The following is an 18,980-nucleotide window of genomic DNA, read 5'->3' as shown; positions in this document are numbered from 1 at the left end:
TTGGGTCTTCGATAATAAAATAAAATAAAATAAAATCCCCTGGATTGATACCCTAATGAAGTCTGCTGCATAGTCTGTGGCTCCCATGTGTGAAATGCACCCCCTTCTCAGCTTGGTCTCATGAAATCCTCAGGTGCCACCTCCTGCATGAAACCTTTCCTGAGCTCTTCAGTAGAACATAAGGTTCTTGACGGCAGGGTTGGTTTGTTGGTTTGTTTGGTTTTTTTGCAGGTGCTTAATAATTTCTAATTGAACTACAAATGAAATAAATACCATCAAAATAAGTACAAAGTTAACTTAAAAAAAATCTCTTTACTTCACTGTCAGTGACACAGTTAATATCACACAGTTGCATAATCCTCAAAACATAAGCTTACAAATATTCAAACGAATGACCTTATCTCTCCTCCCAACACACACACACACACACACACAAACACACAACTGCAAAATAAAACAGTTCTGTACAGTATTTTAAAGGTTACATGATTCTCTCAAGAAAGAGAATGAGTTAAAGTTGGAGTGTCCACTGTATTTCCAATGCACTTCACATACTCCAGATTACAATACTCGCTAGCAAGAAAGGGATCCACAAATGTAAATCTCCTGCACAATGATAGAAAAAAAGTGCAATTTAAATGAACGGAAAATTTTATGTTAAATTAGTACATAGCCTAGTAAGTGAACAATGATGCTGCTACTTAGGGTCTGTAATGTTGCATTTAATATCTGTAGTTGGTTACTATACAGTTGCCTAACATTTAGCAATATTTAATAATACATAAAGTTACAAATTCAGGTTTTTGAAGCATGTAGTTTGATATATCTGGATACTGCCTGGCATTTTTAAAACACACTGTCAGGTTTTTTTCAGTTGAGTCTAATGTGACTGTGCAATGCTAGAACAATAGTCCAGGATGTCCTGAATAGTGAATTCCATTGTAACACCAGATCCAGGATAGCATCGTGCTATCAAACCCTCAAAGTGTTTATATTGGCGTATAAATTCATCTTGCATGGAGTGCCACACCACCTATTATAAAAGATGGAAAGAAAACATCATATTGTGACAATAATGAAGTGAAAATATTGCATGGCCAAGTATAATTACATATGGGCAAAATTCATTCTAATTCTATTAATTTGTCTTTACTGTAGTTTCCTCATCTGTAAAACGAGGATAATAATAAAACCTACCTCTCAGGGTTGTTGTGAGGATCAAATGAGATAATAATTATAAAGTGCTTAACACAGTGTCTGACACAAAGCCAGACAGTAAGCGCTATATAAATGTTAGCTATTACTTTTATCTATCAGCAGTAATTTATTAAGCATCTAGTAAGTGCTAGGTCCTGGGGATATACAATTCATTTTATACTAACTATGTAGCTCTAATTATTAGAAAAATTTAACTCTAAAAATTTTTTAAAATAAGGCCTCTTTCAAAGTGCTGCCAAATGTCTGGCCACAAGACTCAAGATTTTACTAGATAAGGTGGTTTTATAAGCCTATCTCACATACAGTTACTACAACCAATACTGTTTTACAAATAACATCAACACACTACAATTCCTGTTGCCACAGTGCCCTTGGAGATCATTTTCCACTTCCGACTGATGTGTAACAATATCAAATGCCATATGTGTAGGCATTCAGGGAAGGTTCCCAGATTTCCTGGGAACCTTCCCATCAAAAAAGGGTCTCAGCTGAACAGCAGATCCAATTTGTCCATAAGTCTATTGAGAGACTCAGTGTAAGCTAGTATACTTAGAATGTCTTTTCAGGCTGCTCCCATTCATTCAAAATAGCACTGTTGTATGTTAAAGTGAATAACTTGTGTATTTGGGTTTAGGTTATTCTCAGATAACTTTTACTGCTAATGTTTTTATTCTTATAAATTTTAAACAATGTTTTATTGATGTCTTTTGCTTTTTTACATCACAATCATTTCTTGATATATTCTCTTCCATTAAATCCCCCCCCCCCCCTTTTTTTAAGCAAAGAAAAATAGTTAAATAAAACCAAATGAGAAAACATCCAAACCTGATCTTCTTAAATCATGGCATTTCATGATTTACAGTTGTATAGCACCACTGGGAGAATATTGATGTTAAAAAGGTTTGGGGTTTTTTTTTGGGGGGGGGGGGTGAAAGGGGAGTGTAACAGTGAGTAATCTGGGGTCCATGAAAACACATAATTTCCCAAATGCAATATGGCCAGAAATCTTTCTTCTACTAAACTGAGGTCCCAGATCATGGTATACCTGCAGTACCTAACATATACTGAGCTCAATGGGATGCTCATTCAGTTGAATATTATAGCCTAATCAATATGCCTATTTTATCTACTTTGTTTTCCCAGTGTGTATGATCAGGCAGATCTTTTTAGATTACTGAACATTTCACTCAGATGGCTTTGTATTAATTGCATCAATTTGTGTTTTATGATGCATTTGTGAACAGGAGAATTTTGAAAACTTCATCATTGATGGGGGAACCTTCTATTTGCACTATGTACAGAAAATCCAAATTTTTATAACCTGAGTGAACATACTAAATGAGCATGTTTCCCTGTTTTATACTTTAATGCTGATATTAAGTGGACTGATGAACAAAGTTAGCACTCTTGTTGTATATCACTGAAATAATTCTAACTTGAGAGATACCTTTTTTCAAGAAAGATTATCCATAGTATTTTTATCTACTGAGCCTACCCACAGCTCCACCAACATACCCCAACCAGCGCACCTGTTTTCCCTCTTTTGTCATCTTTGCCAGTCTAATAGGTATGAGGTAGGTGAAACCTAAAAATTGCTTTAAATTTGCATTTCTCTAATCATTAGTCATTTATAGCATTTTTTCATATAATTATTGTCAGCTTAGATTTCTTCTTTTGAAAACTATTCATATACTTTGACCATTTGTCTATTGGGAAATGTTTCTCAATTATATATACTGAATCAGTTCCTTATATCCTTTATCAGAGAAATTTGTTGCAAAGATTTTTTCTAGTTACCTGTCTTACAATCTTTTCTACATTATACTTGTTTGTGCAAAAAATTTTTAGATTTTATTTAATCAAAAACGTTTACTTTATCTTGTATGATCTTCTCTATCACTTGTTTTGTTATGAAGTTTTAATCTATAGATCTGAAAGGAAATTTCTTCTTTGATTCTCTAATCTGGCTACATATCTAGGTCATGAATCCATTTGGAGTTTATCTTGGTGTACAGTGAGGGTGCTGGTCTAAATCTAATTTCTGCCAGACTGCTGTCCAGAATTCCCACATTTGCTCCTTTCTATCTATATAAAGTTGGGGTTTTTTTTGTGTTTTTGCTTGTTGGTAAGGCAATCAGGGTTAAGTGACTTGCCCAGGGTCACACAGCTAGTAAGTGTCAAGTGTCTGAGGTCGGATTTGAACTCAGGTCCTCCTGACTCCAAGGCTGGAGCTCTATCCATATATAAAGTTTTTATGAAACTAATCTGCCTAGGCATCAAGGACATCCTCATGAGGCTATCAGAGAATAGACAGGCAAGCAATATTTCATAGAACAAGTTTTTAACTACCACAAAGTTGACTGAAAGGAGTTTAGACTGTGTTTTCTTGTTGACCATTATTTTTTGTCTCTCTTATGTATATACACACACAATACAGAATGCCCACATTGATGCACCATTCAGTCAGTAGTTATTGATGCTTTTTCAGTTGCTTTTTAGTACTAAATTGTGAGTATATGCATACAGACATGTATGGGTACAGACACAGATGTGTGTCTATATATACATACACATCTCTCTCTCTCTCTCATACACACATACCACTCTTTAGATTGTCTCTCCAACTACCTATCATAATCTGAACAAATGGGCATTCTCATCCATTCTGCAGAAGTCTTTAGGGTGATATTTTACTTTACCAATTCAAACACTTTTTTGACAGTTAACAAAAGGTGATGCAAATCCTCTACATCTTCCAGTCAATTTTGTGAAAGGTAAAGATGAGTTATTCTGTGGAATATGGTTTGTCTGCCTGTTCCCTTCTAATACCCTCACTGAGGACGTCCTTGACATATATGTAGATTAGCTGCACAAACATTTTAAATAGATAGTAAAATAGATATATAGATTGGCAGTTACTGATGCTCTCTCGGTTGCCGTGTTTCAGTAACAAGAAGTTACGATACTTTTCATGCCTTTGGTATCTTCTTTTTTTATATATTTATATTATATTTCTAAAACAAAATCAACAAAGTAACTCCGTAACAGTTTTATATCAAATATATTATAGAGCAATTATTATTGTCAAGGTGTAAAAGCAATATACTCCCACTACATCATCACTTAAACAAATGATTAAAAATTTAGAAACAAAATCTTTAAACATTTCAAATAAAAAGTGTTATATACCATACTCATGGTATAGAAGTTAAATAATTCAAATATAATAGTGCTTGTGCCTCAACAGACAGTAATGTGAATCCTTTAGGCATATTATTTTCTTAAGATTACTGCACAAACACTGATTCAGAAATGTCTGACATTAATTCACCCCTCCACTAACTTGGTCTGCAAATCCGGGAGCATTAAGTGTTAGTTAATTAATTAATTAAGCATTAAGATCATTCCTGATCTTTTCCTTCTGTAAGTTGTCTGAGTACGAGGAGGTTTTGAGAGGAAAAAAGACTTTTGTAAGAGTTTGGAATTATTTAGTCAAAGGAACAAAAATCCATACCTGAAGCAAATTCTCTTCTTCACAAAGGTGCTTATCAACTTTCTTGTAGAGATTATCTAGTCCTTTCTTCACTTCTTTTCCAGGATACTCTTTGATAACTTTACGAAGTTCTTGTTTATTAAATGCAAGTTGGTAACTTACTTCTTCTTCTCTTATACCTTGTGCTACTCGAGCTTCAACACCCTCAAAGAAATGCTATAATGAAATTCAATCAGAAAATTAACGATCAGGACTGACATGATCTGGTTTTCTTGTACCATGTATAAAATTTCAACAACTGACAAAAATCTTAATGATTTGTAATATTTCCTGCTGCAAAAGCTTTTCAAGATGAAAAAAATATTGTGACTTTCTAAGCACTGCTGCTAGTTGATTTAAAAACTCAATAATTAATTAAACTGGGCTGTGGATGAAGATAGAAGGATATTTTTATACCTCAAAACATGCATAAGATTTAAAAACTTGTTTATGCATTACACATACATAATATTTATATTCTGGACCTAAAAAACACTAAAAAAGTACTTACATTTAATTTTTCAAGAGGTTGTCCTAAAGAATAGATAACATAAGACTGAAGATGATCTGTGTACTTCTGCTTGGCTTCTTTTTTTTCAGCTTCTAGACATGAGATTTTCAAACGAGAAAGAGTTGCAAAAATATGGTGGAAGTTCTCCATCATCACCACATCCCTGGGAGTCTTCTGGCTTTCATTTGCTACTTTTTCCACTAAAATAAGAATAAGAAGAGTTAAAAAAAAATCAAAGGATCAGAATTCACAAAGAGCTTTTGGATGGTAAAAAGACATCCAAAAAAAAAAAACCCACCCAAAAGTGGAACTCTTTTGAATTCTATCCACAGAGTCTATCAGCAATGCCAACTTTTGATTACTTAGAAATGGTGCCTTTTTCTTTTTCTGCTGCCTATTGGCACTTGTAAAAGAGGAGGATGAAACTCAAATTGGTCATTTGGGCAACTTACCACCTTCAGTAAAAGATGTAAAGAAGATCAGGTTGAAGCTAAAGACTAAGTACAGTGAGATTTAAGCATTTTTTTCCTGGTATAAGCATGCATAATGTGAAAAGGGGCTATTTTTAAGCTGACTCATGCTTAGGAAGAGATTTAACAATCACAATCTGCCCTCACCTACTTTTTCAAGATGCTCTTCTATCATTTCCATATATTTTATCTGGAGATTTATTTCAAATTTTAAAAATTGTATTAACATATTTTGTATCATCTATATTTCCTATTGTGTTGAGCTCCTGTCTCTTCCCTTCACAGAAAGTAATCTTTTATAACAAAGAAAAAGCAGGAAAAAAAAAACCAATTAGTTCAGTAGAACTAAATCAAATATCCAAAAAGTCTGAGACAACATGTATGTTCCACACCCACAGCCCCCATTTCAGCAAAGAAGCAAGGAGAATGCCTTCTTGTATCTTTTGGGTCAAGTGATATTTTAGTCACTTTTCAAAGGTCCAAAATGTTTTCTATAATGGTTAGATCAATTCACAGCTCCACCAACAGTGCTTGAGGATACCTGCCTTTCTACAACTTTGATTATTCCCATTTTTTATCATTTTTGCCAATTCTGGGGGAGTGAGGAGAAAATTCAGTTTTTATTTCTATTTCTCTTAGTGATTTGGAGCATTCTTTTATATGGTTTCTAAAAGTTTAATTCTTAAATTCAAGAAATGTTTGCTATAGGAGAATGGCTTTTGGTTCTGTGTGTGTGTGTGTATCTATATATATATATGTATATTTTTGTGTATGTGTTTGGTTCTGTGTGAATGTGTATATATGTGTATATATATATAAAAACACACACACCAGATATTTCTTTTAAAAAATAACTTTGAGAAATTAAAGTATGTGTATATATATATATATACATGTGTGTGTGTGTATATATGTGTATGTATGTGTGTATATATATATGTGTGTGTGTGTATATATATATGTGTGTATATATATATCTCCTAAAATTAGAAACTAAGGGAGTGTCTTCATTTTGAAAAAAAGCTAAACAAACTGTGGTATTGTAAGTATAATTGAATACTATTACTACATAAATGATAACAAAATAGATTGTTTTAGAGGAAATTGGAAGACCTCTATGAACTAATGTAGAGTAGGGTGAGCAGAACTAGAACAGTTTATGTAATGATAACACTATAGAAAAACACAACTTTGAAAGACTTTAGAACTCTAATCAATATAATGATAAACTAGGAGTCCAAAAAAATAAAAGATGAAAAATACCATTCACCTCTTGCATGAGAAGTGATGAACTTAAAATGCAGAAAGAGACATACATTTTTGGCTCTGTCCAGAGTGGGAATTTGTTTTGCTGGATTATGCATGTAAAAATTGGGACCTTTCTTCTTTTTAAAATTGGTTCAGATTTTGGGGGAGAGGGAGAGGGGAATGGGAAGGGCAGATTAAAAAAAAACTTTAAAAATTTTTTTTCAAAAGGATGAGAATGAAAAGAAGTTCAGAAATAAGCAGATTAGCAAGACAATTTTAAAAGTAACATGGTGAATTATATAACCTTTAAAAAAAAGCAAGCTGTATGTAATGGAGATTTGCAGTTTTAATTTTTTTTTTCCTGTTCTGCTGCATATGGAAATTTCCCCCTCCTCCTTTTAATATTTAACTGCAGAATAAAAAAAACTAAAAACCTAAAAGTAAAAAAGTAACTTTTATTTTATGTTTTTAAAAAATTAACAAGCATTTTTCTTCCCCCCCACCTTTCCTGTCCTCCTAACTGAAATGGTCTTCTATATTTAAATCTGTCTGGATACCAGACCCTTATGAGAGATATTTGCTATAAAGTTTTTTTCTCCAGTCAGTTACTTCCCTTTTTATCCTAGAGGTATTAACTTTTGTGATCACACAAAAGCTTTCCAATTCCATGTAACCAAAATCATTTACCTTATCTTCTGTAATTGCGTCTTACTCTGGTTTGGTTGAAAATTCAATTCCTAAGCCATAACTCTGAAAGATTCCTGATCTCATTCTTGTCTAATACACACACACAGGATTTATTAAATACCATTCCTTGCTATTCAAGTTACATAACTTAATATTATATTTTTTGAGTTTATTGTGGTATGTGTTATAAGATGATAGTCTAATTGGTAGAAGAGGGCTTTCCAGTTTTCCTAGAAATTCTCATAAAATAGGGAGTTCTTATTTTCAGGTTTATCAAACACTGGGTTATAGATCTCTATTATTCCTGATTTTTCTTTATCTAGTCTTTTTGATATACTTTTCTACTTTTAAATCAGTACCCAATGATTTGTTTCACATTAATACCATTTACACCCTCTCCATAGAACCAGCAACCTTGGGTTTCTCAGCTCAGCATTTGATATTGTACCCATGGGCCCTTACTTAGGCTGCTTCTGGAATCTATTTTCTTCATTTCTATCTTGGAAAAGACTTAGCTTCTTCAAGGTTCAACTCAGTTATGATCTCCTATTGAAATCCTTCTAGCTCTTGGTATTCTCTCTCCCTCCTCAAATTACACCATATGTATCTGTCTCTCTAAATTTTAACCCAACTGTGCGATGTACTTCCTGAAGATTTTTTGTTTTGTCTTTGTATCCAGTGCTTGGCATATAGTAGTTGCTTAAAAAAATGCTAATTGAATGAACAGTGGTCAAACCATATACTCATTGATTAAATTAAACACATCATTAAGTACCGACTATGTGCTGGTCTCCCTTGAGGGCCACTGAAACATTTCAAATACCTAATGGAAAGTTTTGAACTGGATGTCCTACAGGCATCACAAACTCAATTTGCTAAAAAAAAAACAAACCAAAAAAAAAAAACAAGCTCATTATCCTTCCTCTCAAACCCATTCTTCATCTGAATTTCCCTATTTCTGATGAGGGTACCACCATCTTTCCAGTCATGTAGGCTTGTACTCTTAGCTGTCATCTTTGACCCTTCACTTTCTCTCAACTCATTCCGTTATCAGTTGCCAAATCTTATCATTTCTTCTTCCAAAATATTTCTCTCATCAGTCCTATGCACTCCCCTCACACAGCCACCACCATAATTTAGACCCTCACTGCCTCACCCCCTAAATGGTATTGTCTCCAATCCATCCTTCATACAGCTGTCAACTGGATTTTCCTAATGCTCAAGGGTGAAGATGTCATTCTTTTATTCAACAAACAATAATGGCTCCTTAGTAACTTCAAGATCAAATATAAACTCCTCTGTTTGGCAAATGCCTCATTTGGCAGAAATCTCTTCAAATGCTGGCTTCAATTTACCTTTCCAGGCTTAGTTACATGTTATTTCCCTCTGTGCACAGCACAGTCAAACCAAAATGGCTGCCTTCTTACTCTTCATACACAAAATTCCATTGCTTGCACTGACTGTCCCCTATGTCATGGGATAAACTCCTTCTGTACTTCAGTCTCTAGTTTTCTACAAGGCTTAGCTCAAACCCTTTTGACATAAGGCATTTTCTGATGCCTCCTAGTGCCTCCTTCCCCCACACCCTCATTACCCTGTACTGACTTTGTAGACATAGATGTGCATGTTGTTCCCACCCCTGCAGAGCTAGACTATAAGATCACTGAAGGCAGGCATTGTTTTCACTTTTTGTATAGCTAGCACTTAGCAAGGTGCCAGCACCTAACAGTTTCTTTAATAAATGCCTGCTAATTGATTGTGAGGTCTCATGTAGGAGGTAGCATCTTATTTACGCCTTGAAGGAAGCTAGAAATTCTATAGGGATTAGGAAAAGAGAAGTATATTCCACACACTGGTGATAATCTTGTACAAAGGCACAGAAGTGGAAAATGGAATGTTGCATATGGGGACAGCAATTTGGAAAGATAGCTTGGAATTGTGAAGGACTTTAAATATTAAACAGAAATATGTGTTTTATTCTAGAGATAAGTAGAAGTCATTGGAGTTTCCTGAGCAGGGAAATGACACAGTCAGACCTGTAATTAGGAAGATCAATTTAGCAACTGTGTAGAGGGTGAGCTGAAAAGAGCCTGTTGTGACAGTACAGGTAAGAGGTAATGAGGGCTCAAATTACTGTGATGGCTGTGTGAGTGAATAGAAGGGGATGGATTTGAGGACAGACAATATTGACAAGATCTGGTCACTGATTGGATTCGTGGAGTGAAGGAAGGAAAGAGTCAAGAATGACTTTAAAGATTGGCAACTTGGGTGACTAAGGATGATGGTACCCTAAACACAAATAAGGAAGCTTGGAAGAAGGGAAAGTTTTGGAGGAAAGAAAATATATTCTGTTTTAGCTATACTAAGTCTAAGACATTGAAATGCCCACTAGGAATTGGTCATGTGGGGCTGGAGCCAGAGTGTGCTAGACGTGATTCATAATGGCTTATGATACCCAACTATAAAATTTTAAGTGTGAGCATGTATGTCTCTGAAATTGGCAAATACTAAAAATCAGGCTTGGTTTGTTGTTTCCTTGAGTGTTTATACTCAAGAAAGTGATAGAGAAAATGTTAATGATGTAGATTAACTTAAAAGCGTGCTGTATACACCTTTTTTTCTCCCTGGAAATGCGGTTGTTAGACATTTACTAGCCTGCCCTGGGCTGAAGCTCAGGAGACAGAATAGAAGTAGATATATAGATCTGGGAATCATCTGCATAGATAAAATAATTAAAACTACAGGGGGTTATGAAGTCAGTTTAGCATGGAAGAGAATATAGAAAGAAGGGGGCCCAGGACAGAGCCTTGGGACAGACTCACAGTTAGAGAACATTATATGGATGATGATCCAGCAAAGGAGCCTGAGAAGGTGATAAGACAGGTAAGAAGAGAACCAAAGGGAACAATGTAATGAAAACTCAGAGAGGACAGAGTTTTTAAGAAGAGGGTATGAGAAAATGAGGACTAAGGTCCTTGGATTTGGCAATGAAAAGATTGATATATATTAGAGTAACCTATTTTAACTCTTAACTTCCCCTTATTTTCTCAAAATCCCCCCACAACACTGCTCCTTTTTATGGTATGTTTTGTAACTAACCAACGAACAATTATTGTAGTAAAATTTTTCTTTTTAAGGCTTAGAGGTCTCATTAACTTATTTTAGGGAGAAATGAAGAAAATGTCATCTTCACTACAACAAATATGGGATTGCTTCCTCATTACAGCTGCTGTTGGTTATACCTTACAGAATCTATAAACTCTAGAACACTAATAATGTTAAGCAAAACTCTCTATCTCATGTCTACTATTTTGATGAATTACCTAAAATTCTTCTAAAGTCATTCCCTAGGGTCTGCAAAAACCTTAATTTTGAATACTGATTGAAAAATTATTCATAGTAAGTTTTTTGTATTAAAATCCTATTATTTGAGAGGCAAACAAAAATTACCACCACTACTTGTACATACATTTTGGAGAAAGAATAAAAGTGACATAGGTTCTTTCCCAGCACCTAGATTTTAAGTTACTCATCTCTTAGCCTAACTTGAAAAAGGCACTGTCTCAAATGTTAAGTGAATAACAACTTCTTCCCTCAGTCATTCTTATAGAAATCACCACTCTCTTTCCCTCCAGGCCTTCATTCTAAAGAAATCTTAATATATACCAGTACCAAAACTGCCTCAGCCCTTGACTTTACATCTTAATTTTTTAAAATTCTATAAGTTACTATATACTCAAAGCACTGGGGAATAAAGGTGAGGCCTGGTCAATGTTAGTGACATATTTTTCAGTGGCCTCACTACTTTCAGCTTTGCTCTTTTCCTTTCCTGAAACTGCCTTAATTCTTTCCATGTACAATCTCTATTTAAATCAATACTCACTCCTTTATGATACCAATTAACCTAGAAAAAATAGCAGCTCTGACAGCATCTTTCTCTTAAAGTAGTGTTGTTTTCTATAGTTAATGCATTTTATAGGCATAGTATTTCAAATTACATTTGTACTTCAGGGAATTTGCTAAGTGCCTAAATTTAAAAATTTGTTCTTTTTTTTAAGATGCTGAACTCAGAGGCAGGGAAAGGAATAAACATTTTCTATTCAAGACAGAATAATAACTTGGGGAAAAAAAGAGGTATAACTAGTAAATTTTGTTACCTGGAGGCAAGAACCAGAGAATGTGATTAATGGTTTCTTCAAAATAATTTTTTAGGACAAATTCACTTGTGTAGGAAGACCATCTCATGACACAAGTTCCTTTCAGGGTAGAGATTCTGGGACACTACCCCGTGGGATACTATTATCACATGAGGAAGGTGCTATGGTGGGCTGAGAGCAAGGCTTGGGCTGGCTATTTTAAAGAGGCTGAATGGGGTAGGGCAAGAAATACTGATAATTTCCTATTCTGACTGATTATTCTCCCTAACTTGGGGCTAAGCTCAATTGTTTCTACCTGTTGAAGGAAAAAAGTGCTGTTAGTGCTCTCTAAATTTTGGTATATGGTGGACATCAGTTCATTTGCTCCATCCTAGTAAACTGTGCTATGAAATTTACTATTATACTGTTCTTCGTGTTCGTTAAAAAAAAAAAATCAGGATTGCTTGGTGGGAAGGAATCAGTAGTTTATAAACATTCACACAAAAACTTCACCTTCAGATTCTCTTACGTAGTCCTTATCATTTATCTCTTCAAATACTCTTGATAAAATGTTACCTAAATGCGCCATCATCACATAGATCTTATCTTTATCAAGTTAATAGGGCCTTTTCTTCAAAGAAAATGCTTCACATAAAAGGGAAATACTGCCAAATGACTATGGTCTTGTGGAAAGGCAGATAAGAAATAAAATACAGGAACAAGCATTGGAAGTAGCAGTTCAGTCAGTCTGATGATACAAGAACTCAAATTTCTTTGTTTTTATTGTTCTATACTAGAATCTGTTTTCCTCTGTTCCTTAAAATTCCTGGTAGGCAAAGTGTTCTATTTTCTTACCCTTTAAATTTTCTAAGGCAATAAAAAAAGAAATACAAAACTCTCAACTAAAAACTAGTAACCCACTGTATGAAAATTTAACTTAAGCCTCCAGCTACAGAGTAGAAGTGAGAAGATATTAGGGATTGACCTAAGATGGTTGTATCAAACTCCACTAAACTGTACATAAGGATTGATGTAGGCCACATACTTAAAACCACATATTAACATTATCTGTGTTCTATTGTATTTTTATTTATTTTGTTAAATATTTCCCAGTTACATTTTAATCTGGTTCAGTCCCACTTCAGAGTGTGGCTAGTTTCCATAGGCCTCCTGTTTGAAAACTTTGATGGAAAACTCCGACAAGTAAGTCCCCTTTCCATTACCTGAGCTCCCTTAATCAACCACAGTTCAGTTGTTTGCAGAAGCCTTCAGGTAGCAAGAACAGCCCAGGGAAATCTCCAGTAGAGCAAGACCCTCTTCTGTGTCTGCAGATTACACTAACACATGTGGAGGCCACACGTTACTCTCTAGGTCCTCATATGGCCTGCTGACTGAATCCAAACTTCACAAATAAATCCTCTTAATAAAAAGATTTGTTCTGTAAAACTTGGACTCAGTCAAAAGGCCATACCCAAGGACCTAGAAGGCCACATGTGGCCTCGAGGCCGTAGGTTCCCCACCACTGTGACTAACCCATTCTGCCTACAGTACTAAAAGTGGTTACTCAATAAATATTTGTTGAATCCTGAACAAATGAATATAGTTATTAAAAATGCTTCTAGATAACTGCATAGAATATACATATGTATACATATACATACACTGTTACTGCTTTTAGAATTTGGGAACATTTTCATTTCAGTATCACTGAAAAAACCAGGATTCAAAACATAAACCAAAAGTTATCTTCAAATTATGACAAAAGTAGACAAAAAGATGGCAAAAAAGACTGAAAAAATTCCTACTAAAACTTACCATTTACAAAGACTCCTCTTATGAGTTTTATGTAAGCTTTATCTAGATCTCCACGACGCTCTGCATTTTTGAAGATTGATTCAGCAAGTCCTGCAAATTCTTCAAATTCAGCAACAAATGGAAGAATCCCCACTTTGCTCTTCTTTGAGATCTTTACTTCTTCCATCTGTCTTATTTGGTTACTCTAAAGACAGGCAGAAAGTAAGGCAAAGGAATACACTAATAATATCAAACACGACTGACAATCAACTATTCTGAGTATAAGCAGAGATGGTAAAACATCTTTGATTCTTAAGTGGATGTGAATAATCACAATAAAAATAATGAAAGAGTTCATTCATAATGTCCTCTAAAATAACCTTCTTTTAAAAGTGAATTAACAAACTTCATCTTAGTAAAAAAAAAAGTATAAACAGACTATCAATGAAACATTTCTATTATTTGTAAATAATTATCTGGTGCAAAGTTGTGGATAAAAGATACTTAATCTCTTGTGCTTGGGGCTGATAAATGACATGTTCTTAGCTTTTCTTCAAGTACTTTGAATTAACAGGTCTAAAGTGATTTCCGAGAAGGAAAGCTTTCCCAGGTGGCCTTGACGTTACATGATTCTAGCCCATTTCTGGCCTACCAGTTTCTAGTGAGAGGAGAGGAAGAGAGAATCTTCATAACACATTTGAGGAATAATTTTACCTGTTTTGTATCCATTACTTATTCCTAAACTAGTATTCAAATCAAAGCACTCAGACATTCTGGTGACAAGATGCCAAGGGAATGTAACACTTATTTTATATAGATAAAACAGAAACATTCCCAGCAGTACAGACAGGCATCACAGATTTTTAGAGTTGGTTGGCAAAGACTTTAGGTATAGTTCTTTTAGCAGCATGGTGAGCTGGTAACACACATTTCTGAATGGGAATCATTTGCTGGCTGTGTGACCACAGGAAAATCATAACCTTTCTCAGCCCCAGTTTCCTCATTTGTAAAATAAGGAAAAGAAAACTGGGCCTTTAAGATGGCCTTTAATATTCCTGTTTAGTCGTCACACTTTATAATTCCACAAATTACTGCATTTTTAATTTTACAGATGAGTTTGTTCAAAATAACAAAAAACCATATTTATATGATAGTATTTGTGTGTCTACTTTGTAAATGCATACATAGTAATCACTTTGAAAAACATTGCTGGAATACAGTTTTCAATTTTTAAAGTAAAAATTTTATGCACATAAGTAGTTTTTATATATCACATACTATACAAAAACTATGCACATACTATTTGAATTAGAGATCACTAAAAAAAAAAATGTATCTGGGGACCTGGGTAGTGGAGTACTAGTGAAAAAGGCACTGTAAGAATTGTTCAGTGTTCATATTATCTCTGGTATAATATTCCCTTCTTATATGTACACATAATCAAGATTTGACATATTATCTGAAATCAAAATTTCTTGAAACCAATTAGGTAGATTCTCTTTGGAGATTTTAGATATAAAGACTGTAGGTTAGAGTCTGAAAATATTCTAACATTAATAGAATTCTATATAACCAATACAAGTCTAAATCTTGGTTATTTTTCCTCTGGTTAATGAAAAGAATAGTGTTTAATAAAAAACAAACCCATCTGTGATAATGAATGTATTTGTCACAAAATCTCTTAGCACCTCCACAAACAAATAGTTCTCATATATCTGTTCTTGACTTAGGGATTAAAGGATATCTCTTCTTTCAATTTTAACATTGGGAACAAAACCCCAACTCTACATACCTGTTTCACACCCTTCCTCCATGCCAAGTCATTCAAATCACAATTTTTACTCATTTCAAGAGTAAAATTTACTTAACACTCTGTGTGTGTGTAATCTTACTAGCTGATATTTTTTAGGCAACTGGGGTTAAGTGACTTGCCCAGGGTCACACAGTAGTGTCAAGTGTTTGGTCTGAAGCCAGATTTGAACTCAGGTCCTCCTGACTTCAGGGCCAGTGCTCTATCCACTGCACCACCTAGCTGCCCCACTAGCTGATATTTTTTATCACACTTTTATGATTTACAAAATGCTTTCTACACAATCTGTGAAGTAGGAAGTAAAAATATTAATGTATTTATAGATTCCTCACACTATAGGATACAGAATCCGGTTTGGCATAACTTAATCCACAGGTCTAGCTTTTCATTTTTGTTCCACCTTACCAAATTAGCTAAGCTATAGTCACTAACCTTGATCCTTAGGGATATTAGGAATTTTTTGGCTAGGCTCTAAGTGCAATTCCTGAATTTGATTCCTAACTGTTCTCTCTGATAATTCTATTCCTTGTCTACCCCCAGATTCTACAACAGTAGCCTCATGAATCTTGTGCCCTAGGCCTCAAAACTTGGGTCCAGTTCTATTAGATTTCTTGCATTAGACCTAATTTTGCCCCTGCCCCTTTTTCACCTTTTTTTTTTGTTAAGTTGGTTTAAACCTCTATCCTGGAATTGTATTTCTTCCTAGCCATTTCAGTTTTCTGAGTCTCTAAGTTAAATATGAATTTACAGTTACAAAGTAGCAGCACCACAAACTCCCTGGAGCAAGGAGTGCTTCTATTTCATCTAGGTATTCTGAGTACAGTAATTTACACCTAGCAGGGACTCAATGTTTTCAAACTGAGTTTAAGATCACTCATCTCAGGCAAACAGGGGTATGCTTAGAACACAAATATAACTGGAGAGGTTATTTACTACTGCATCCTCTTTGAATTACTTTCATTTGTGTTAGCAATAATGTTAAAGAAAAGTTTTCCATAAGTGATATAACACACAGTAATCTTCTACTCTGCAATATTAATACTCCTTTCTAAACAAAATGAAATGCCACTTTCACTATTCCTCAGAAGCTGAAAGACAACAGGAATTTACTTTTGTTTTTTTAGGGCAGGAGAGGGGATTGGAAGAAAAAGTAAGGGACACTTTAGAGTTAGGGAGCACATAAAGGAAGGAAACCAGTCACTTCTTGGAGTCTTATTCCATGTTTTAAAAGGATGCAAGAAAGAGCAACAGTCAGACAGTGTAAGTTATGGAGACAATTATCTTTTTGCTAGGGGGGGCAGGCAGGGCAGGAGAATATTTCTCAAGTGCAGATCCGGTGAATTCAGATAATCAACAAGGAGAGGCATTATGTTTTAGTGGAAAAAGCACTAGTTTTGGAGAAAGCCTAGGTTCAAATCTTGGCTTTTTTGCTCAATGACTACTAGCATTACCTTGGGCAAGTCCCTCAACCTCCAGGAATCTGTTTCCTCATCTGGAAAATGAGGGACTGCAACTACATATGACCTTCTAACTCTAAATCCCATGACACTATAAAAATATTTTGTGTTAATGTAATTAAAAAGGCAGCTAGGTGATATAGTAGTAGATAGAGCACCGAGTCTGGAGTCAGAAAGACTTAAGTTCAAATCCAGCCTCGGATACTTCCTAGCTATGTGACTCTAGGCAAGTCACTTCACCTGTTTGCCTCAGTTTCCTCACCTGTAAAATGGAAATACTAATAGCACCTACCTCCAAGGATGGTTGTGAGAATCTAATGAGATAGTTTTTGTAAAGCATGTAGCACAGTACCTGGCACACAGTAGGTGCCATATAAATGTCTATTCCCTTCCTTTTCCTATAAGGTTGGAAGGAAGTCCTGAATTGACAACATAGATCCATTAGAGTAATATAAGAGAAATAAGTGCAGGGAATGAATATTAATAGGGATCTTCTTGGAAGAGAGGTATGCAATCTAAAGTTCTATTTTGTTGGTAAATGCAACTAACAAGCCATCACATTTTGGAAGCTCATTAAGCAGTGGAATTTTATAAACCAACTCCTTATATATGAAACGATTATCTTGTTTATGAATCTAGGCCTTTTGTTACTTTTGCTTCTCTCACTGCCCATTTGCCTTCTGGCTTTCCACACATTGTTACTGCTTCTGAACAGGCAAAATAAAAGAAGATGAGTTTTTAAAGAGTTAACTTTACTACTTCTTCATAGCATCTAGTAAAATCACTTGATGGTGCCTAGGCTAAAACTGAAGTTGTTAGTTTAAATGAAGTTTACAAAAAAACAGGCATAAATTTCAATCAATTTCATGTTTGTCTAGGCTTCTATTACTAAGGTCAATCAAGATGCTAAATATTTAAGTAACTGAACTTATTCACTTTTAGAAAAATTCATATTACTGAAATCTAAACAAATACAAATACTGATTGTGCAAAAAAAATTTTTTTGGGGGAAAAATATATCTAAAGACCAGGAAAAAAAAGCAATTTCCACAACAACCTTAACATTGACCTGTTGTGTTTTCACTTAAGTATTTTAAAACAATAAATAGCACCCTTGTAGAGATATATGGAGTTCTTCAAGGCATAGGTCAACAGTGTAAGCTTTGGTAGGTCTTATTAATTTGGAAAGTTTTGAGTATAGGACAAGTGAAGGATTATTAACTGAGGACCATCCTAGCCAAGTTCAGAGAAGCCTATCACTACAAAGTTGATTCCCTATATATATATTTTTAAAAATACCCATTAGAACTAGCTTAACAAACTGATGTATGAAATAACTAAAATTGTAATTCCAACCTATGTGTTAATTCTTAAATTTGATAGCTGCTACCACTATGAACCCTTCCTATTCTATATTTTGGAATTTAAATTAGAGGATGGTAAAAGGAAATTGGTCATCCAGTTTCACTGTATATCCCTACCAACAATTTCAAGGCTTTGGAGAAATGAAAAGTAGTTCCTCTTCTTAAAAAGGTTGGCAGTATCTGAATTCATTTGGTCATTTATAATTACCTAAATTTAAGTAATAAAAAACTCACAATGCATTTGTCAAAGTTCCTTTTTACAGTCACCAAAACATTTCCCAAGGTGGTACTTAGAAAAGAAGCAGGATCCACATTTTGTGCAGTCCATACATGATGACTCATTTTGACCAGCATGTAGAGGGAGTTAAAGCTATCAATTTTGTCTCCTAATGCAATTAGATTGTTCAGTTCTGGCTCGATGCAGCGAAATATTTTAATCATCATTTGGCGGATCATATCTTTCCTGTTCAAAGAACACATAAAGCACAGAAAATTTGGTACAAATTTCATATTAATTCCTCCCTAACTCTACTAAATTGTTGTCACATGAAACAGTGAAAATTACTTGAAAAGATAACTTAATCCCCAAATTTGAATAACAAGGTATCTTATTTTCCACTTCATAAATATTTTATTGATTAAGAAAGAATTTAATACCATTTATACACTCAGGCTCTGATAGTTGCTACACAAATATGACTGTGTCAAGAAACCGAATGTCTTTCAAAGGCTATTATTTCACTGATGGTGTGG

The 18,980-nt window shown here is 34.6% G+C and overlaps 1 protein-coding gene across 3 annotated transcripts in view; it reads right to left on the bottom strand.

The window, feature by feature from the left end:
* Positions 1-292: 292 nt before the first annotated feature.
* Positions 293-18,980, bottom strand: part of EXOC1 (exocyst complex component 1) — a 62,360-nt gene continuing 43,672 nt past the window's right edge. For all 3 annotated transcript variants that reach the window (XM_027836434.1, XM_027836432.1, XM_027836433.1), the window contains 5 exons: positions 18,462-18,690; positions 13,618-13,801; positions 5,262-5,461; positions 4,733-4,927; positions 293-1,033 (listed from right to left, as the gene is read on the bottom strand). In XM_027836434.1, the coding sequence (XP_027692235.1) occupies positions 881-1,033; positions 4,733-4,927; positions 5,262-5,461; positions 13,618-13,801; positions 18,462-18,690 (961 nt within the window). In that variant the 3' untranslated portion in view covers positions 293-880. The remainder of the gene's footprint in view (positions 1,034-4,732; positions 4,928-5,261; positions 5,462-13,617; positions 13,802-18,461; positions 18,691-18,980) is intronic.

Source organism: Vombatus ursinus, unplaced genomic scaffold (genome assembly GCF_900497805.2).
Source record: "Vombatus ursinus unplaced genomic scaffold, bare-nosed wombat genome assembly UNPS02014818.1, whole genome shotgun sequence".
NCBI classification, from domain to species: domain Eukaryota; kingdom Metazoa; phylum Chordata; class Mammalia; order Diprotodontia; family Vombatidae; genus Vombatus; species Vombatus ursinus.
Note: the sequence above shows the minus strand (reverse complement) of the source record. Positions and strands in the feature narration are given on the sequence as shown.